General features: G+C 42.4%; 3 protein-coding genes and 1 non-coding gene across 9 annotated transcripts in view; 2 read left to right on the top strand and 2 right to left on the bottom strand.

The window, feature by feature from the left end:
* Window positions 1-12519, top strand: part of SH3D19 (SH3 domain containing 19) — an 86391-nt gene extending 73872 nt beyond the window's left edge. For all 6 annotated transcript variants that reach the window (XM_075751674.1, XM_075751673.1, XM_075751675.1 and 3 more), the window contains 9 exons: window positions 508-576; window positions 1865-1937; window positions 2256-2386; window positions 4699-4757; window positions 6449-6636; window positions 6871-6923; window positions 7445-7631; window positions 8344-8441; window positions 9140-12519. In XM_075751674.1, the coding sequence (XP_075607789.1) occupies window positions 508-576; window positions 1865-1937; window positions 2256-2386; window positions 4699-4757; window positions 6449-6636; window positions 6871-6923; window positions 7445-7631; window positions 8344-8441; window positions 9140-9256 (975 nt within the window). In that variant the 3' untranslated portion in view covers window positions 9257-12519. The remainder of the gene's footprint in view (window positions 1-507; window positions 577-1864; window positions 1938-2255; window positions 2387-4698; window positions 4758-6448; window positions 6637-6870; window positions 6924-7444; window positions 7632-8343; window positions 8442-9139) is intronic.
* The window catches only part of LOC104636651 (ribonuclease CL2), a 222871-nt gene that overhangs the window by 198368 nt on the left and 2861 nt on the right, over window positions 1-21642 (top strand). The window lies entirely within an intron of this gene.
* Window positions 16143-20469, bottom strand: RPS3A (ribosomal protein S3A). The gene is made up of 6 exons (XM_075751672.1): window positions 20313-20469; window positions 19354-19457; window positions 17991-18178; window positions 17612-17820; window positions 16905-17014; window positions 16143-16305 (listed from the first exon to the last, which is right to left on the bottom strand). The coding sequence occupies exons 1-6, from the start codon at window positions 20372-20374 to the stop codon at window positions 16184-16186; spliced, it is 795 nt and encodes a 264-aa protein (XP_075607787.1). The 5' UTR covers window positions 20375-20469; the 3' UTR covers window positions 16143-16183.
* LOC142601850 (small nucleolar RNA SNORD73) lies at window positions 16578-16647 on the bottom strand. The gene has a single exon (XR_012835458.1). It is a non-coding gene; the product is annotated as a small nucleolar RNA SNORD73 (small nucleolar RNA).

Genomic DNA, 21642 nt, shown 5'->3' with positions numbered 1-21642 from the left:
GTAGGAAGAGCTTTGAGATAAGGGAAGCATGTTGCTTCCTCTCTGGCATAGCCATACCTGTTTACGTAAGAAACGTATGACGATGTATTTTGTAGATGAGATTTTTTTCAGTAGCAGATCACTAGTAAGTCTCTGCCCTCAAGTGTTACTGTCAATGAAGTTTTCCTCCCAGGTTGTTTTTCCAGTGCCATGACACATGAATACATATCTCTGTCAGTGTGTTGCTGAACATCATGTACTGTGCGGTATGATACCAGTTGGGTGGCTAAGACGCTTTTAAAGCGGATGACAACACTTGGGTTTCTCGAAGTGGCAGTGCATATCACCAGCAATGCTGTTCTGAATGCCTTCCAAAGGAGCTTGTCCTCTTCCCCTGGACTCCTCAATTAGTTACCTGTAGTAGGTGGTTTGAATAGTTCCATCATCTGACTATTTTCACTTGCAGTGGGAATTTCAGGTGCTTAGTAGTGAAACAAACTCTTCCATTTTCTTCTATTTCTATTCAAGCTACCTGTGCCTCATGGAGTTGCCAAGGAAAATTGTCTTCCCAGGAACCCTGGAGAACTGTCCTGTAAGGTAAGGCATTTTTTTCTGCTGATAAATATTTAATAAGCAAGACTCCTTGTTGCGTTAAAGTATCAAGTGCTTTAGGCTTTAAAGGTTACACTGAGAAATGTAATAGTGGTTTATTAAATCCTTGTTTCTTTGATAAAAACAAAACAACCACCAAAACAAAACCCTATAACAATGATTTGCTTTATAGCACAGGGACATTCTGCTTATGGAGCAGAGCAACAGTAATTACTTGGAGTGCCAGAAGGGAGAGGAAACTGGAAAAGTTCCCCTGCCTCATCAGAAGATAATCACTCCCTTGGCTGAGTGTCTGAAAAGTGGGCAAAAGATAAGCGAGTAGTTTTATGAAGTGCTGTACATGATATATCAGTGAATTGGTTTTGACATGCGGACTTCAAAGTATTTTCCTCTCTCTGCTTCTACAGAACCTCACCTGTTTTTAGGGCATGACTGTATTAATATTAAATAGCTAGTATAAATTATACCTATGAGCAGCTTTTTTGATTATTATCAGAAACCTACATGGCTGAAATAGATTTCTATGCAATCTGTTGTTATCTGTTGTAATTCATACTATTCTGGCTTTATCTTTGTTGGGTTTTTTTGGCTGTTTCTTTGTATGCAATGAATTACTTTCAATGTAATTCACACATAGCGATTGTCATCAGTAGATTCTAAAAATTCCTAGTGGGTGGGATAGAGAAGGCTTAGCATTTCGAATATAGTTTCCCTTTATAAAGATCCCACAACAAAATTGTCATTTCCCCTCAGCATGATCTTCCTGTAAGCAAAGGCCTAGTGGCTTGTTCGCCCCTCTAAAATGCTTGGCAGGCAGAGATGTGCTGCCCCTGCTGAGTGCGCTGGGGAGAGTTGGGCTGAGGCGTTCTCTCCGAGCAAGGAAGAGTAACTGGGAGCAGAGTACCCAGCAGCAGCACAAAATGTGGCTACAACCTTTGCAATGAGAGTTGCTATCAGTACTCCAGATTTCTGACCCACAGAGATAGCTGAGGCTTTGTCTATACTGGGAAAAGTTACATGCCTTCCCTTCCTTTTACTGGCTCAAAAGTAGATTTTGGTGAAATGCATTCTGGTTTACACTGGCAAAAGGCATACAGAATTCAGACCCACAGCTGTGAGATCAATACTGACCGTTGCCTCCAAAGGTGGTTCTCTGATACCAGAACAACGTTTTGTCCAAAGTCAGAAAATTACTTTCAGAGGACATAATAGAGAATCTCTGTTAGTATCTTCCATGATTTATAAACTACTTGAATTTATTTGTTGTTGTCAGGATTCAAACCACCCTCCAAAAGTTTCTGACACAAGCGCACCTCATGCTGTAGTCCTGCATGATTTTCCTGCAGGTAAGTAAATGTCAATATTCTGGAAGCTCGTTTTACTCCAAGACTTTCAAATGGGAATTTTCTTAGGAATTAGAGCTTGAAAATTATGAGGAAGCTCAGCATGCAAGATCTGCTTGTAGAGGAGTTGTTTAAGTCCATGGGTTTAGCTATAGTTGGGACAATCTTTTAGTTAAACCAATTAGCTTTATCAAGTATAATTAAAACTTTTTGAAAACTCATTCTGCTTTTTGTCAGTGGTATTTATATTAAGGTTTTACTTGGAGAAAAATCAGCGAGTGTGACAACTACTGTTAACTGAAATTATGCTGTCTTACACAGAACATGCTGATGACTTGGACCTTCATTCTGGAGACACTGTTTGTCTTTTGGAGAAAATTGATTCTGAGTGGTACAGAGGAAAATGTGGGAATCGCACAGGGATATTTCCTGCCAGCTTTGTTAAAGTAATTGTACGTACGCTTTGTATACATTGCTACATAAGATCCTATTGCATTGGTTTTTTGCTTCTATTTTACTATAGCTCCTGCGTGTTTATCTCCATTCTGTATTTAGATAATCTCTTTTCCCTCTGGCAGCACAGAAGACATATCAACTTGTTTGTATGGTATTAGAAAGATGCATGATTTGGTAGGACCAATTTGTCTTACAGGGATTATTTTAATGTTAATTTGAAGCCAAGTGAGAAAATCATGATCCTTACCAGATTCTCTTTGTTAACCTGGGTAGGTTCTCAGGGTCTACAGAGCAGATTCTTACACGCAGCTGTGAAAAATAATCAACACTGAGTGAGATGATTGCTTTTTGTGGCTCCCTCCCACCTCTCAGCTTCTCTCATATTCTTGTCCCTAGAACTGTGCTGGAGTCACCACTTTTATAGCCATGTAGTGAACTAGGTCAGAGCAGCAGTTTGGCCAAACAAAACATGACTTTTTTTCTTCCCAGATTATTTTTCCCCAGCTGGATCAATTCACCTAAGTGGTTTATTAAGTGGCTGCAGAAAGGGTTGTGCTGGCACACTGCAAGGAGATTGCGTTGTTGCAAATGAGCAGCTTAAAGCAATCCTGTTACTGAATGTGACACTTGATAGTAAACGGCAGGCAAGACACAGATGCTGTTTTGGAGCCCAACAGCAATTATTTGAGTGCCTCATCTTTAAAAGGATACAGTATGGTTCACTGCATCAAAAGCTGGGTCAAATCTATTGCAAGCCTAAGTCTGAGATTGAAGTTCATTTTGTGGCAGTAGAAAGGGCCGCTAGGCTATCCACACCAGCCCTATGGACATGGGGGGGAATGCTAACCTGACACCAGGATGCAGTGAAGGTGTGTGGGTGGGCATTTAAGACAGTAAAAGTCTGTGTTGAGCCGAGGCAGCTGGCAGAGATGAGTGCCAGTGCTACATGGACAATACCAAGTATTTGGTAACCATCAGAGTGTGTAGGGTGTCTGTTTAGTTTGTAATGGTGTTATCAGAGAAAAAAAAAAATTAAGATTTGAGAAGCACTGAGGAATAAAAACTAGACTTGGGGTTAGTAATAATGGAACCACGCTCTATTCACTTTCACAAGAAAGATTTGTTAGCTAAATTGATTAGCTTCTTTCACACAGACCAACAATTTAATTTAAAAGCTCTTGTTACTACTGATGGCTAATAGAAAAGATTTTTATCTTAAAGCAGTAGAATGAGTATTTGGGATCAAATTCAACATTGATACAGACAGATACAACTTCATAAAAGCTAGGGAAGATGTGTTTCAAATGTCTATTTTAGTTGTTAAAGGCGGTTACCCTTTGAGTGCAAAAATCTTTTGTTTCAGCAAAATTTAAAAAAAAAAACCAAAAGAAAAAAAAAGAGTGCAGTACATGAAGCTAATTTGTGTGAATTCTCCTGTTCATTCATGTCAGATTTGATCTTGATACGAGGTCTTTGTACAATACACTGTAGCATGTTTTACAATATTAAACTGGGTAGTACCTTGGGTCTGGACACCTAACAATAATACATGGTTATTACTTCGCATAGAACCTTCAGAGCACCACAGATACCAGCTCCTCTAGCAAGAGCACTGCACAGCTTATTTGTCTTAAAAGGCAGCATAATTTCTTCCAGTCCTTCACATAAGCTAATGAAACATTCTTGTCGATTTTTATGGGAACTGGCTTGTGCAATAGTGAGCTGTAACCCAAAGCTCCTTGCCAGGGTCTCTAGTCTTGTGGTCTTATGCATCTCACAGATCATCCTTCATGTCACGTCAAAAATACAATTGAAGTCCTCTTATGATAAAGGACATGAATGCTGTCTGATATATCTGTGTGTTGATTTTCCAAATTATATTTCTCCAGTTTAAGTGAGATTTGTGAGATGTGGTTCTGTTTGGAGGGCAGCTGACTACCAAAGCCCAGAAAGGATAAGTGTAAACAATCAATTTTGTCTATTGTGATATATTGTGCTAGTAAATAACAGAGAACAATTACCAATTGAAAGTTGGGAGCTATATGCAACAACATGTAGTAGCATCCGGTCCCATATTCTGTCAATCAATCATGCCACAGAAACATAACAGAAAACATTAAATAGTGCTCCTTGTTTGCATGAGATTGGAAAATGAGAATTCAGGCATACAAACACAAAATCTACATTAAATACAGCCATATAGCCTGCTTAGCTGAAAAATAGATTCTTTTAACCAGTTCCATGTTTATTGTAATTATGTTGCCATGAGCTTGAAATTGAAGCTTTTACTTATTTTGTTGTCAATTAGATTGATGTTCCAGAAGAAGGCAACAGGAAAAAAATACCCTGTTCATCACGCTGTATTAAGTGAGTCAGATAAATTTTATTTTCTTTTCTCATGTTGATTTACTAGTAAGTGAAAAGAAGGGTAACTTTGAAGCAGGTGTTAGCTGCACTGAGGTTAACATGGTTGACAGTTTCTTCACCAAAATATATTGTAAAAATTAAGCTCTCAAAACTGAAAGTTTATGATGTTTTAATAAGACTTATATTCAGGTAAAAAAAAAAAAGCCTAAAAACCCACTTCATGGCTTCAAAAAATTGGTAGATCAATTTTATAATAAATGTTTATATAGATGCAGTCCCCTTCACTCACTTTCCTTCATCTTAAGAGCTGTATTAGGAGAGTATTTCCCATAATTTTTCATGAAAATTGGTTATAGAAACTGTGAACCAATCTGATTAACTTCAGCAGCATTGCACTTTCCATTCTTTGCTCCTGGTCTTGTTACTTTCTTCCAGTATCCTCATAAGATGTAACACAGTAGGACTCTTCCTCATTTGAAAGAACAAGATAAAATGGGACTGAATATAGCTGTACTTTGAGAAAGCTATCTAGCCTTAAAGTGTACAACTATACAGGTGAATTTAAAGTTCCCCAGATCAGATTATCAAATGTACTTCAAGCACTTTCATTTCTGATTTGCAAACAACTAAGATTTGTGGGCAAGAAACAACTTTTCATGCTCTTTTTACTCGATGATTTACTGGATTTTGTAGTCACTCATTGCAGCAATTAAAGCAAATTCAGGCAGAGGTAGGAATTACTAGTATCAATGGGATCATTCAGTTTGTTCTTCAGATAGACCTTGGCTTGTCTTAACAAAAACTTTAGTTTTAAAGCTGCTTCTGCAACTAAGAAACAAACAGAAAGTGCTAGCTTTGTCCTGAAGCTTTTGCAAAGACTGAGTGGGGGGCATGGGTGGGAATCAAGGTTCTTGCATTGGTTGTATGCTATGATGCTATACAGAAAAAAGTAAAGCCTATTATCACTTTTTGCCAGCATGGTATTTCTGATAAATGAAAACTGTTCTTAAAGTAATTGCTTAAATTTTTTTAGTTTATTACATTATTACATAATTTAAGTGAGAAAAAAATAATTCATTTTTCAGTATTATACCAAATTACATAAAATTTATCAGATGTATTGATGTTTCTTTCTTCAATAGGTAAGTTATTTTCCCATGCTTGGGATAGATTTTATAGAATAAAGTTTGTCAAAGTAGATAAAAACTAGTTTCCCCTTATAAAACCTCCATGGATTTGGGACAAATACACAACACCCACCCCCACCCCCCCATGTTTGATTGCATTTAAATTGGATGTTAGCTCAAAAAAAAGATCAAAAACTCTCAACAAAAGTGTATCAGGACACTTACCTGAATACAGGGAAAAATATAAAATGGGACAGGTAGCCCAGAAACAAAGTGATTTTTTTTGTTGTTGTTTGGAGCAGAAAATAAGGTCTTATGCAAAACACTGTATCAACCAGGAATTGTGATGCAAAAATTGTATCCAGCTCCTCCAGATGCCATACTCATCCTCCTCAGACAGCAGAGATGAGAATCAGGACTAGACCTCAATTTTCCACCAGTTCTATCTTCAGTGCATTCTTTCATAGTTTTAAAAATATCAATCCGTATTTTGCACAGTGCTGCCTTTGTTATTATGTGGACAATAATAATAAACAAAGTAAGTTTCTGTTTTGGTTTGTGCAGAGGGCCAAGATGTATAGCACGATTTGAATACATTGGAGATCAGAAAGATGAGCTCAGTTTTTCAGAAGGTGAAACCATTATCCTTAAAGAATATGTAAATGAAGAGTGGGCCAAAGGAGAGCTCAGAGGCACATCTGGAATTTTCCCCTTGAACTTTGTGGAAGTAATTGAAGATCTGCCTGGAACAGGTATGAATATGATTGCAAAAAATGTTCCAGAACACATGTAGGAGGAAAGTCCAAAAGGACAACAAATGCAGGAAGGAGGTAGGAAGGGCGAGAAGACAGGTAAGAAAAATCAAAAGAAATAGTAGGACTTCTTAAGTTATTCTTAATAATCACTTTGAATATCTAAAATCTGTATCATTAGCAATATCTTGAATAGTCATTGCTGCTATTCTAAATTATCTTTTACCTGTGTAGGTACAGGAGAAGCACTGAAGAACAAGGTGGAGGTTTCTTCTTCTCTTCCTCAGGTAATAAAATTTTATAGGTGAGGGCCAGAATGTACATAGTGGTTTCATAGATTTATATAGACTTTCTATTATAACATCAGATTAGCTGCACAACTTTAAACTTGAATGTAATGCAACTCCCACAGCACGCAATGCTGCATGGTCACATCTTGAATTCTGACAGTTGGCCTAAATTGATTGAATTCATAGCTTCTGGCAAATTAACATAAGCAATTTTTTTATCCTTTTGCTTAAGCAAATTCTCGTTAGCTCTATTTTAAGTATTGCTGCAGTGGTCTAATTTTGAATTTATTAAGCCTGTCCCCTGCCACCAATGATAAAAAGGAATGCGTCAGCCTCGATGAAATTTTGTGGTAACTGCTGAAATGCTATTCTAGCCTACATCTGCAGTGACACTATCGTACGGGAGAAAGTCAGGACACCCCTGTTCTGTGCAGCTGCTTTCACCAGTATCAGTCAGCTTTGGGGGGGGTCCAGTAACACTTCTGAAATTAATGCATTTCTTCTGTTCACTTGAATAGAACAACAGACGCTCAGTAGAGTGGTGTGAAGCACTTCATGATTTTACAGCAGAAACCAAAGATGATTTATCCTTTAAAAAGGGAGACTACATCCAAATACTGGAACAAGTAGATTCAGAGTGGTATAGAGGAAGACTGAATGAAAAGGAAGGGATTTTCCCAGCAGTTTTTGTTCAGACCTGCTCAGGTACAGTGTTCCTGCTAGATAACAATTCATTGTTTCTTGGGTTGTGACAGTCATGACAGAGTTCTGGGAGAACCCAATTATTCCATTGCTTTAACAACCCACACACCACCACAGTCCTTAATACCCTAAAGCTAAGCTACCCTCTCTAATAATGGCAAGGTAATGCTGTAATCTGGGAGGTGATACAGATTCTGGGTCATTTTAAAGTGTGGTTTGGGCACAGGCAAAACAGGATCATTGAGCTGCCTTTAGTAGGAATTCAGGGGTACAAAAGATGGGGGGGGGGCGGGGACCAGGTTCTGCAGAAACCCTGCAGCACAGCTAAAGAGCTGGTACAGCTGTAAATAACTACAACTGCTGCATCTTGGCACAGAACTATTGTAATTCCCTTGGGAAAGCACTGAATGAACACTGTTTGCTCTCCTCAAGATTCTGTTTGGTCCCCAAATCAATTCAGTCAAAACCTTCACCGAGGACACAGAAAATCACAATTTTTTCCCATAGTTTTTGCAAGTAAAGCCACAAGTGAAAGGTGACAGGAAATAAATTCCACCTAACTGGCAAATAGCACACACCAAGTACCACTTCATCTCCAAGTACAAAGAGGAAAAGACAGCTTTTATTAGAGATCACCATTGGAAAGTTCAAGCAAATGAACTTTAAATTTAGTCCTTTTAGAAGCTAAGTAACTTGTCTTGTCTACATTCTGTAGCCAGGGTAGAACTGTCACAGGCTGTAGGAGGGAAGAAAGGAAAAGCCAAAGCTCTTTATGATTTTCATGGAGAAAATGAAGATGAGCTTTCCTTCAAAGTAAGTACCTCTCTTAACCCAATTTTCTAAAAAGTGTTATGCTTCTAAAGAATGCTAAAAAAATAGGATTTATCCACTGTGAAAACAGGCTTGGAACAAGAAAGAATGAAGCACGCAGAATAGGTGTAGATATTAACACATTTGATAAATAGTCTCTCTAAAAAATTTTTGCCCTTACCACTTGTTTCATATTGGTGAAGTCTTCACTGAGGACACTGAAAAGAGATCAGGAATTGCAGAATTCCTCTGCCTTCCAAGAAGGCAGTACAAGAAACCAAGTTCTTGATCAGTCAGTGCAGTCCAAGCATCTCTTAACTTGGGAGACCGCAATGAGGAGGACGGTAAGAGTGCCAGTGCACAGGGAAACACACACAAATGACAAGTAAGGCAGGGGGCCTGTGAGCCAGCTCTCTTAACCTACCTGCCTACCTGGAGAGCTTAAGCAACACACAAAGCTATCCAGCAGTGCTACTTTTTCCTTCCGGAAGGAGGTGATTTTTCAGCATAGACAAGTACTTACCCTAAGAGAGGCTTCAGCTGGTTTTGGCAAGCAATCTCAAAAGAGATGTAACCACCAGAGGAGGCTGGCCATGTCCTACTTCTATTTGATAGGTATTTGCTTCTGAGTAACATCAGCTATGCACGCATTAACATTGCACAGTAAGCTGTACTGGCTCACGTTACTCCTTCTCTTACAGGCAGGTGATACAATAACAGAGCTGGAATCTGTAGACGAGGACTGGATGAGTGGAGAGATACAAGGAAAGTCTGGGATATTTCCCAAGAACTTTGTTCAGATTTTAAAAACACCGTGAAGTGTTGCCTCTCCTTGTACTCCCTGTGTGTGGGAGAGAATGTTTTCTGTCCAAAAGGCACAGCAAAGACATCAACGTGTTTTGACGATCAATGTTTTGCACTACTTTTTCTAGACAGTCATACTAGTATCTTGAAGTCAAATAAGAAAATTTTAGTCTTTTGTGACAGTGTATGTAGTCATGCTTCATGAATGCTCTGAGAGCAAATACAAGCAGGATTTTTAGCAGTTTCCAACTAGGGAAATACTGTGGTGCAACACCATTTTAACTTAAATAGCATTCTACTATGTTTACTATCTGGTATTACATTTATCATGCACAAAGTCTGCATAAGGTAAGCTTCTTTGGGTTTCTTTAAAAATTTTAAATCCAAATTTAAAAAAAAATTAAGATGTAATTACAGCACTCAGTATGTAGATCAAGTTTGATATTCAGGTTTCATTACTGCTTGACTTCTACATTAGCAGGAGAATCCACTTGTTTTATGACTTAGAGGATAAGGAAGATAACTGGTATTTCACAGTAGAAAAATATCAAATGTAATACTGGCAAGAGGATAAATTCAGAAGCAAATCCTTGTGTAATATTCTTCTATTCTTAGACCAAGCTGCTCATACAGGAGATCACAAAAGTAAAATTTAAGTATTTTGCCTCTTAATAATGTTCACATTGCTATGAATCATCTTAGACCTTGATCCCTTCCCCCAAAATCCTTTCCAGGTACAGGTTCACATTTTTCTACACCCCACTTTGAGCACAGCTGTACCCTTCTTTCCCAACTGAAGTTAGTTGTGACAGCATTTACTGAGCTTTCTCAGACACCCTTCGTGCAGCTACTGCACGATTCCAGCTATTTGCCCCCCCACCCCCTTCATGTAAGTGGAAAGCCAGCCCTCACTCTGTCTGCATTTCATTTGTCACCCAAGCGCTGGAACATACTTCAGTAACACTATTCCTATCCTTAACTTGAAGGATATTATACTGCCTTGGTTTTAGCTTTCAGCAGACATGGGATTAATTTTCAGTTTGTTACCACATACCAGCTATACTGAGCATCATTATAAATGGTCTATCAAGGCCTTAAGGAAACATGCCTGGCAAGAGGTTACTTCAAGAAGCTCTAACAAAAGCATTTAGTAAAGAGCAGCAGGGTGACTTGAACAACAAAATAAGCCAGATTGATTGAGGTACCTTCACATTATAGGAACTTCTGATAGTAAGTTCCTTTTGCAACGCTTGGCTCCTGACAAAATAGTGAAATGCATCTTGATTACTGGTTAACTTCATCAGATTGGAATAGAAACAATTATGCTGCAGTTCACTCTTTCAGTGCTGACAGTATTTGGCCTCACTTTTGTACTACATAAGAAAAAGGAACCAGTAAGCTGTTACATGAGTTGTTACTTCAGAGATGCAGGTCACTAGCTATCAACATACCCTTACCAGATTTTTGTGGGTCTGGAAGTTCAGGCTGCAAAAGGGCCAACAGTTGAGTGGCAGATGGGAGACTAGAATCACACAATGGACCTTGAGATAGTCTTGACTCAGTCACATGTCTGCTTACAACTTCATCAATACGGGGTCCAAGTGTTATGGCAACAAACACCTACTGCTACAAAAGATCAGGGTGCATCTAAATTGGTGTGTAAGCAAGCTGGTGAGGGTGGCCCTCCCCTCCCCAGCCACTGCATTTTGGTTACCCCCACAGCAGGCAGAAACAAGCTTACAGCCAAAACCAAGCTGAAGGACTCCCCCCTTCCCCCCCCACCCCCAGCAGGGAAGGGGCATCCAGTCTCAGTAGCAGACTGGAGCTCGCCTGAAGCAAGCCTGAGGAACATGCAGTGCAGACATGAGGTTCTCAGCACTGTTTCGCTCTGCAGTCACTGTTATGCCGCAGTACTTTCAAATATAGACACAGGCATTAGCCCTTATTTTTTTCTCTAGAAGCTTCGTGAACACAGTGCTGTACATTGTAACTGCACCAATACTATTCACAAAACTGAGGGATGAAAACCACAATTTTAATGAGCTGAGAACTGGATTTCTACTTTCATTAAGGGGATTAACATTATAAAAACAACTACAAATCATGTGCTATTCTAGAAAGATGGAAACATGACAATTTATACAGCTATTATTCCGTTTTACCATCCCCAACAAGCCTATCTGGAACTCCTGGGGAATCAAGCTTTTAGTGTAAGTCCACTCCAAAGGGCAACCCATCCCATTCTCCAAGCTTTCCTGCCAGGAGGTGCCAGAGGTTCTTGTTGTTTATTCCAATAAAGCAGCCATCTCCTTCTAGAGAAATCCAAGGAAACAAATCTATAGCTAGCTTTCCTGACTTCTGCAAGCCCACTCAAGACTTTCCAACCATAAATTTTGAGTGGATCGCCCCATTAAAACAGGTTTCTTCCACCATGACCTATGCCAACACAATTCCTGAACCTCCAGTGAGCAGAGCAGGAAGAAAACAGCAGAACTAAGCAAAGCCCACACCGACCAACAGAACATATGAAGACATACTGCATCCTGGTGGTGGTGGATGAGGCTTAAGTGTATGTTGTTTACTTACAGTTTGTCTGGCAGTTTTCTAAGATTTTGATACAAGTCTCAAAGCAGAACTGAATTTTTATATTTTTTTTTTCAATTTCCTCTTCCCCATTTTTATAACTGTGTATTGACTGGTTGTTTTTGTAACTTCCACTGAATGTTTCAAGTCAGTGCCTGTCAGTAGGTAAGACCGCTCTGCTTTACTTTAATCATCTCCTCCCTATTGTGCAGGGCAGGCAGAGCAGCAAAGCCTTATATTCAGAGCAAGGAGTGCCATCGAAAGGCTGCTTGCGTTACTGCAGGCAGCTAAAACTTAAAACTGAAAGTTAGATGCTTGGCTTTTACAGGAAGGGATTTTCTTAAGACCTGATGCCTAGTATCACCATGAAACTGCATAGAAATCATAACCTAAAGTTCCTAAGGTGTACAAAAAAAAAAGAGAATGAGGTGGAGCACAAATCCGAACTGCAATACAGTAGCAAATTTCAACTGTAACCTTGAAATTCAGCTATAGCCCCATGTTAGCATAATAGAAGTCTCATTTATCAAAACATTTTCTGTTTGACCCACCCTCTGGAAATATCTTCAGGAAGACGTCTTTGTTCTGTGTACAATTAACAGCATCCTAAATAAATCTTTGTTAAGTCCAGTAAGTTTGTTATGGTACCTCTGTAAATTAAGAATGTATTTAACCAATAAATTTTTATAATTAAGTCATGATGGCATTTTTATTGTCTTATGCTATGGAGAGCCAAGCTCATCACTTGACCTGACAGTCTTATGGATCTCATTCTGCTTATGTATTTAACTCAGCAGCAAAAAAAACCCCAACACCCCCAAGCAAAAAAAAATAACATCCTTTTATGAGTAGCCCAAACTCCTCAGAGACTCCTGATGGCTTTAACACATACTCAAGCCTTTGGACTTCAGTACCTTTTACACTTACCACCTGGAGAACCTTTGCTACCCGCAGCAAGCAGCCATCATCGCAGGGTATCACACAAGATAGCGATGCTGCACTCTTACTGTGGCAAGATTATTTGTGAAGACATGGGCTGAGCCTCAGCTGATTAGCAATTCCACACATACTTTAAGTGTGCTCTGCTGATTGCTGCTATTCACACACCATGATTTTTTCAGCTGATATTTGTAGAGAATACAGAGGATGCACAAAATTTTCCTTCCTGCCTATTTTCCCCCCATATGAAGTCATTTTATAAAGCATACATTTAGCCAGAGCCCCTACATGCTAATGCCAGCAGTCTACTGTTCCAAAAAATAAATTTTAAAAAATGGAAAAAAAGCAAGTTCTTGTTCTTTCCCCAAATCCTCATGGACTTGCCTTTTTGCAACATATACTTGAGATGTACAGCTGCAGGAAAAAATAACAGGACAAAAGACAAGTTTTCAGAAATGAGCTCAGAAATGACACCTTAGGATTTCTAACTCTTCTAGTCTACAGCGTACAGGCCAGTTGCAGTCCCTTAGGATTTGTTTGATGGAACTATTACTAAGCCAACATGCACCCATTACTAGAAAGGCTTGAATATATGCATATAATTATGTACACACCTGTGGTGGGTTGACCCTGGCTGGGGGCCAGGTGCCCACCAGAGCTGCTCTTTCACTCCCCTCCTTCACTAGACAGGGGAGAAAAGGTACAATGAAAAGCTTATGGGTTGAGATAAGGACAGGGAGAGATCACTCGCTAATTATCATCACGAGCAAACCAGACTGAACTTAGAGAGGAAATTAATCTAATTTATTACTAAGCAAAACAGAGTAGAGGAATGAGAAATAAAATCAAATCTTAAAACACCTCCCCCCACCCCTCCCATCTTCCTGGGCTCAACTTCACTCCCGGCTTCAACCTCCGCCCCCCCTCAGTGTCACAGGGGGACGGGGAGTGGGGGTTACGGTCAGTTCATTACACCATGTTTCTGCCGCTTCTTCATCCTCAGGGGGAGGACTCCTCTCATCCTTCCCCTGCTCCAACATGGAGTCCCTCTCATGGGACACAGTCCTTCACGAACTTCTCCAACGTGAGTCTCTCCCACAGGCTACAGTCCTTCACGAACTGCTCCAGCGTGGGTCTCTCCCACAGGGTGCAGACCTTCAGGAGCAAACTGCTCCAGTGTGGGTCCCCCACGGGGTCACAAGTCCTGCCAGCAAACCTGCTCTGGCCTGGGCTCCTCTCTCCACGGATCCACAGGTCCTGCCAGGAGCTTGCTCCAGCATGGGCTTCCCATGGGGTCACAGCCTCCTTCAGGTGCCTCCACCTGCTCCTGCATGGGGTCCTCCATGGGCTGCAGGTGGAATCTCTACACCCCCTCATCCTTCCTCCATGGGCTGCAGGGGAGCAGCCTGCTTCACCATGGTCTTCACCACAGGCTGCAGGGGGATCTCTGCTCCGGCACCTGGAGCACCTCCTGCCCCTCCTTCTGCACTGACCTTGGTGTCTGCAGAGTTTCTTACATCTTCTCACTCCTCTCTCTGGCTGCAAAAGCTGTTTTTTCACTTCTTAAATATGTTATCACAGAGGCGCTGATTGGCTCGGCCTTGGCCAGCAGTGGGTCCGTCTTGGAGCCGGCTGGCATTGGCTCTATCAGACACAGGGGAAGCTTCTAGCAGCTTCTCACAGAAGCCACCTCTGTAGCCCCCCCCCCGCTACCAAAACCTTGCCATGCAAACCCAACACAACACCTGCATTAAAACTTACTGTAGTAGGTTCAAGGATTGTCACCCTCACCAGACTTACACTAAGTCGTGGTTTTTCTAACTCCAGTGAAAAGATCTCATTTTTGTTAGAGAAGTGAAGGGGCATTTGTTGCAATTTATGGCTTCAAAAATATGACTGATAATGACTCTTGGTGGAGAACAACACCCGCCTCAACAGTACAGATGAAAAGAGCAAAGCAGAAAATTAAACGCAGCGCTCTCCTTTCTCCCGTTTCACCATCACTAAAGTTTCAAGCACTCGCTATCCTTCCACTACACGCGCTGAAAAAGCGGAACAAGTGGGCTTATACTGACAATCCAATAAAGAATAGTTACTTGAATATTAAGTCATGGGCTATTCTAAATATCATCATTAAAGAGTGACTTGGAATTACAACATGAAATCACATCACCTGCAGTCTTCCAAATAAGTGATTAGCAAACAACCTCTTCAGTTTGCATAGCAGTTGCTCCAAACCAGAATTACCAGGGGCAGTCCCCCCACACCTAGGGAAAGGTGAAAATCCCTGGCATTGAAGAGCACAGCCCTCACGGGCAGCGTCCCTCTACTTTTCCCCCAGTCCCTTACTGGAACAGTACCACTGCAGTACTTTCCTCCATTCCTTGTCCGAAGCTACTTCACAGCTGACTGCAAGAGCCACCACCAATCACCTCCCCAGACAGGTCAGTATTATTGTGTTCTCAGGCTGCAAATCACAAACTTTCCAACAATTTAATAGCACCAAGTTTAGGTTTGTTGCCCAATTCTAAACAAAACATGCCAATAGTACAAAATGCTCCTCATATTAGCCAGAAAAACATGCTCTTCATTTTTTAAGCCAGCATAAGCTGAACAATAAGCAAAACCAGTACGTGCTATCAGATAATGGAAAAAAGCACTCTTAAGTGATTTGCTGGGTAAAGTGCTTTATTTTCAGAACATAGACTATTGCCCTTTTAAGGTAGAAATTTCTTCCCCCTGAAATTCTACCATTTTTTCAACTGGGATTATGGTTACCTCTCAGTTCTGACAGAGGTTAAAAAAACCTACACAACCCTACCCTTGAGCATATTCTGCATTTCTACACTGCTCAAAACCAACACCGCTTCCATAATCAGAATTACAACTTAGAGTCTAACAACTTTTGAGTTATCAGAGATCAAATCTATCCTATGACAGGCTGTATCAAATGAATTACCACCAAGAAGCTGAAACATACACATAGGTAATTCTCAAGTTGTCTGATAAATCCCTAAGACTGCCTTATAATAAAAAATTCTGAAACAGTACGTTTCTCTGTGTGGCACCCCATTTGCCATGCACAATGCTCCTCTTTGAAGCACCTTTCACCAACGTAACAAAAGCTACCTCTGCACACATCCACAAGCTTTCGTGAGGACCAAAATTACTGGGAAAAACCAACATAGAGAATCCTTGCTATTTTACTTTCCAATAACGCCTTTCAAAAAGGACAAATCATCTTCCACCCATCTCGCAACACCAATCATGAAAAACAGATCATCAAAACAATTGTGTTTTGTATTAGGTTTACCTTATTAAAACCCCAATCCACAATACCAATACTGTCCAGTAGCAATACAGGCAACCAAACATTAGTTCTGTATATTAAAACTTTTATTTTTGATCAATCTTCAGTTTCAGACAGACTCTTGCACAGGCGGCTCATATCCATCAGCTCGCTCTACTTTAGTGCCTGCCTCATCCCCAGAAGGTTTTCCAGCACCACCACCTTCACCATGCAGTTCCATCAGCTTGCCCACTAAAAAGAAGAAGTACTGTAAATAATGATAGATGCACCTATTGCAAACAGTTTTATGTTACTGAACTGCTCATCATGTACAAACTAAACCACCAGAACATTTAATGTAGGTACGATCAAGTCCGTTCCAGAAAGCTAATGCAAGGACTCTGGCTGTCACTTATTGTGGCAGCATCAAGAACAAGCAGTGAAGTGTTACATAATGAAATTGCAAATTAAACATTTTTATTTAAAATGAGGTGAGTCAAGAACTTACTACTGCATTATATGGGAATGTCAGAAAATGGGAAAATAGAATCATTCCACATCATCTGGGACCGAAACATTTTGTCATCATTCATTCCCAAGCCAAAGCCTTCAAACATTTGGCAGCAGTTTCAGGCAAGAATTCAAAAAAGCTCCAAACTGAACTATCACTGCTCAGCTTTCAAGCCCGAAAGCCAAGCATCAGACTAGAAGGAAAAGCCTTTTTACTGCTACAGCTACTTAAGCTTATGGTGCTGCTTTAACATCTTTATCCCAAAGCAAGCGCATTTTAAACAAACAGCTTCCCACACCCTCCACTTAAAAACAGTAGATGTTTGCAGTTATTGACTTACATTCGAACTTGGGCTTCTTCAGCATCTTAACCTTGCGGACATAGACATCGTGAAGAGGGTAAATGGACTGACACGCCTTCTCTATGTCTTTGCCAATGCTGTCTGGGATCCTGGGAAATCAAAGGACGCATCAGTACCAGAACGTCAAAAATTGTGCCTGCTTAAGTAACACATGCTTAAAATAATTCTTAAGAACACATAATATTCTACTGAAGTTTGGATCAGTACTACCCTCACACTCTTAACCCTTTTCTTCAAGTATGTTTGGATTCTAAGGCCTTTTCCTTGCAACATTAGAAGGGATACAGTGCAAGCATGCTCTTTTTAAGAGCATATCTGCAATCAAACTTTCGGAAGCAAAAACCCCACTTTGGAAAACTTCCTTCTGTCAGAAGAATCCAGAACAGTCATAGCCCCTGCTGATCAGAATTAGGATTTTAGCCTGTAGAAACAGGAACCAGACATCTCTGGAGAGCCTGATTTTACATTTATGCAAATATGATGGTTGATGGAAGTCACATATGATGCAGAGATTAAAAAAGTATTCAAAGAAAATGGCACGTTAGCTTTTCAGCAAAACATGCACTTTTCCTGGTCTCTGCCAAAAAGGAGGCGAAGTACTAGCATTCCCCAAGTACTCGGTAACAACTGACAAACAACTATTTAAACTGTAGAGGAGATAAAAAGACAAGACAGCCAAAGCTTACAGCTTATTGACAACTTCTTTCAGGTCATTGGTTTGGACCTCCCGGGTCATGATTTCCATCATCTTCTTGCGAATCTGTCGAACCTGCTGATGCTGGGCATATGAGGTCTTGCGGATTTGGTTATTACGCTTCTTTGTAAAACCCACACAGAAGAGGCGCAGTAGGTAACCATCGGTAGTTTTGACATCTACATGGGCTTCAATCATTGTCTAAAAAAGAAACATTTATCATCAACATGACAGACAGGCTTCTCAAAACCACGCACCTGACATTCATTAATATCTGCTGATGCCACTTCAAACATAGCTGCGCAACACATCAGTGGTTACCTCCTTCCCTGAAGGCACTTACAACAACGCAGACCTTGTTCTTTACACACCTGCCACTTTTTGACCATGGAGCACATTTTATCCCGGGTGAGGTCCATTCCATGAAAGTTGGTCAGACAATTTTTGCCCTGAACGTCCTCAGTTATCAGTTTAAATTTACGGAAGGCAACCTCATCGTTCTGCAGATCAGCCAGACTCACTTCAAATACACGACCCTTCAGTCCATCAGAGGCAATTTCTGTGTTATGAAACAAAATAAAAGACCTTTTGTTAACATTACAAAAATATTACTCAAATCACACACTGAACTTCCATTTGCTGTTTTCTAATAGTAGGTCATGCCAGTATTACCTTCACAGCTCTAAAGTTTATATGTATCTTGAACAAGATGAAATCAACTCATAAAACCAAATACTGTATTTAGCTAACTTTCAGGAATCTTTCAAGAGAATTCTATCAGATGCTGAACACAAATACCAGTATACTGCAGATTCCACCATATAGGTTTTGTAAAAGTGGAAAGGGTTACAAAGTATTTGGAAATTATGAACAATGAAACAATAAACAAAAAAGCCACATGTGCTCAACTGAGATAAAGCTGTAACAAACGCCCAAGTACAGTCATTTCACAGCTTTACCTCTAACAACTAACCATTTTAACACTGCCTCACACTTGGTTTACAGTCACCTTTATTTTACTTGTTGCACATGTATACAGTTCAAAATCATGATTATCTTTGTAAGTGCAACCAGAATAGTATAATGCAACTATTCAGCCATTCTACACAGCTAACCTTCCAAAAATAGTTACCTCTATCCAGCTCATCCTGTATTCCTAACAGAGGTTCCCTTTTCCTAAGGTGTGCCAGATCATATAAGAAAACCTTTACCATTCAGTGCTACATCTACATATGCTCCCATTAAGTTAGTAGCTCTAGCTCTCAACAGAGATCTCTTTACCTAAAACCATCAAATTTCAGTCTCTCCTAACACGATGGTCCTTACAATCCTATTATGATCAGTCTCCTCATCTCCCTCTCTGATGATCAGAATGAGTCCTTAATTCTTAACTTTCCTCAAATTTGTCAGGTTACAACAGCAGCAGTTCATTAGACACGTCAGGCATGTCCTCCCGTACCATTGCCATGGTTTGGTGCTCTTGTACAAACAAGGACCACAGCACATTAACTTCGCTGCAACTAAGCTCGTGGGTTTAAACAACTCTGTCAACTTAAAAAAAACACTCAAATCAGGCAATTAAATTAGAGAGCTTTTTTTTTTTTTCCAAACTACCAGGTTCATAATATTATGAGCAAAAACTATTTTGTCAGCAGTTCTTTAATTGAGAGTCATTTGGAGCTAGCACATGGAACAAATGTATCTCCCTCTACTGCACAGAATCCCACTACTCACTAGTTCCTTGAGTCCTGGTGACAAGTGTCTTCCCGATGTTTCGGATATTAAACATCGCTGGTGCTTTGACATCATACCAGTCCTTTTTGGAGAAAGGATCAACCCTTAATTTAAATAAAGCAGAAAAGATTTTTTACTGATTTTCTCACATTAAACCAGGCTGAAGTAAGACCTTCCTCCCCATATGCTTCATGAAACAGAAATGCAAATGTCAACATTTTATGCTTTCAAGTTTAACGTGGACAGGTTGGTGAGTATGTGAATATAGCCAATTAGCATTACTGCAGCAAGGCAGGCAGTCATTTCAATTTACTTCAGAAAGAGGGAAATCAACTGCAGAAACATCATAAAGCTGACACAAACCCTATACAGCACTGCAGTTCCGGCTACCGCTCAGGAGCGATACAAGCAGTGCGCTTTTAACTAACTTCTCCACGAAGACCCCATTCCATCTCCTGACTTCAGCAGCTAAAAGGCACCAGACACAACGAAGCCTGCACCACCACCACCGGAGAAACGCGCTTATACAGCATGCACACCAGGCTGGGCCCGCCAGGCCGGTGCTCCCCAGGGCGCCGGACGCGGGTTGCCGGCCCGGCGCTGCCCCCCCCCCCCCGCCCCAAACTGCCGCGGGGCCGCGGAGCGCTCCCCGCACCGACGCTCTGCCCGGCGCCGGGGGCAGCGGGCACGTGGCGGGGCCGAAGGGAGCCCGGCCGGGCCGGGCCGGGCCCCGCGCTCTCACCGCGGCAGCGACCGCCGCCGCCCCGGGCGCTGCCCGCTCCTCCTGCCGCCACGCAGCCCGCCCCGCGCTCAGGCGAGGCCCGCGCCCGGCCGCCGCCATGACTGCAGCGCCCGGCTGCAGGCCGCCGCCATCCGCCTCGCATCCACGACATCCTGCCGCCGCGGCGCCCCGCCCGGCCCGCCGGGGCCCCGTCTCCTCGTCTCCCGGCCGCCCTTACACTTTCTTCTTGGCGCCTTTCTTGCCGCCCTTGGTGAGGCGCTTGTTCTTGCCGACCGCCATGGTCCCGCCCCGCCGACGAAAAGGCCGGAAGAGGCCGATCGCGCGAGATTATACGAGACTGGGGCTCGCGCGAGAACTGCGGGCGGCGGCAGCGCTCGCGCGAGAACGAGGCCGCAGCTCGCCGGGAGGGGGCGGGCAGCTCCCTGGGATGTACCACGGCGGGACGGAACCAACGGCGCGGGGGGAGGGAGGGGGCGCTGCCGCCCCGCCCCGCCGCAGGATCTCGGCGCGAGCGTCGTCTCCGAGCGGGCGCGGGCTGCGCCAACGGCGGGATTTAAGGGAGGGGGGAGAAAGAAATCATAGAATCATAGAATAGTTTGGGTTGGAAGGGACCTCAAAGACCATCTAGTTCCAACCCCCCTTCCATGGGCAGGGACACCCTCCACTAGACCAGGTTGCCCAAAGCCCCATCCAACCTGGCCTTGAACACTTCCAGGGATGGGGCAGCCACAGCTTCTCTGGGCAACCTGTTCCAGTGCCTCACCACCCTCACAGTGAAGAATTTCTTCTTTATGTCCAATCTAAACCTACCCTCTTTCAATTTAAATACATTGTCCCTTGTCCTGTCACTCCATGCCCTTGTAAACAGTCCCTCACCATCTTTCCTGTAGCCCCCCTTCAGGTACTGGAAGGCTGCTGTAAGGTCTCCCTGGAGCCTTCTCTTCTCCAGGCTGAACAGCCCCAACTCTCTCAGCCTGTCCTCATAGGAGAGGTGCTCCAGCCCTCTGAGCATCTTTGTGGCCCTCCTCTGGACTCTCTCCAACAGCTCCATGTCTCTCCTGTACTGGGGCCCCCAGAGCTGGACGCAGTACTCCAGGTGGGGTCTCACAAGAGCAGAGCAGAGGGGCAGGATCACCTCCCTCGACCTGCTGGTCACACCTCTTTTGATGCAGCCCAGGACATGGTTGGCTTTCTGGGCTGCAAGCGCACACTGCCGGCTCACGTTGAGCTTCTCATCAACCAACACCCGCAAGTCCTTCTCCTCAGGGCTGCTCTCAATTGGTTCTCCACCCATGCTGTAGCTGTGCTTGAGATTGCCCCAACCCACGTGCAGGACCGTGCACTTGGCCTCGTTGAACTTTATGTGGTTTGCACAGGCCCACGCAGACAGTCTGCAGCTTCTCGCTGATGCCTCGTGTGCTGCACCGTGAGCCCTAGCACACGCAGCCCATCACCCCTGCACTCCCTAGCAGCACAGCCCCACCAGGCCATGACAGCCTGACCACCCGCCTGCCTCCCTGCAGGCAGGGCTGACCCTGGGGTGGCAT

The sequence above is a fragment of the Balearica regulorum genome, chromosome 4 (assembly GCF_011004875.1).
Source record: "Balearica regulorum gibbericeps isolate bBalReg1 chromosome 4, bBalReg1.pri, whole genome shotgun sequence".
NCBI classification, from domain to species: Eukaryota; Metazoa; Chordata; class Aves; order Gruiformes; family Gruidae; genus Balearica; species Balearica regulorum.
Note: the sequence above shows the minus strand (reverse complement) of the source record. Positions and strands in the feature narration are given on the sequence as shown.

What these genes read in the sequence shown, in the direction of transcription:
- RPS3A (XM_075751672.1), bottom strand. Translation starts at nt 20,374, where the DNA reads ATGGCGGTCGGCAAGAACAAGCGCCTCACCAAGGGCGGCAAGAAAGGC. An exon ending in AAAGGCGCCAAGAAGAAAGT is followed by an intron (nt 19,458 to 20,312) that starts GTAAGGGCGGCC and finishes ATTTAAATTAAG; the next exon opens with GGTTGATCCTTTCTCCAAAA. An exon ending in AAAGAAGTTGTCAATAAGCT is followed by an intron (nt 17,015 to 17,611) that starts GTAAGCTTTGGC and finishes TTGATTTCCCAG; the next exon opens with GATCCCAGACAGCATTGGCA.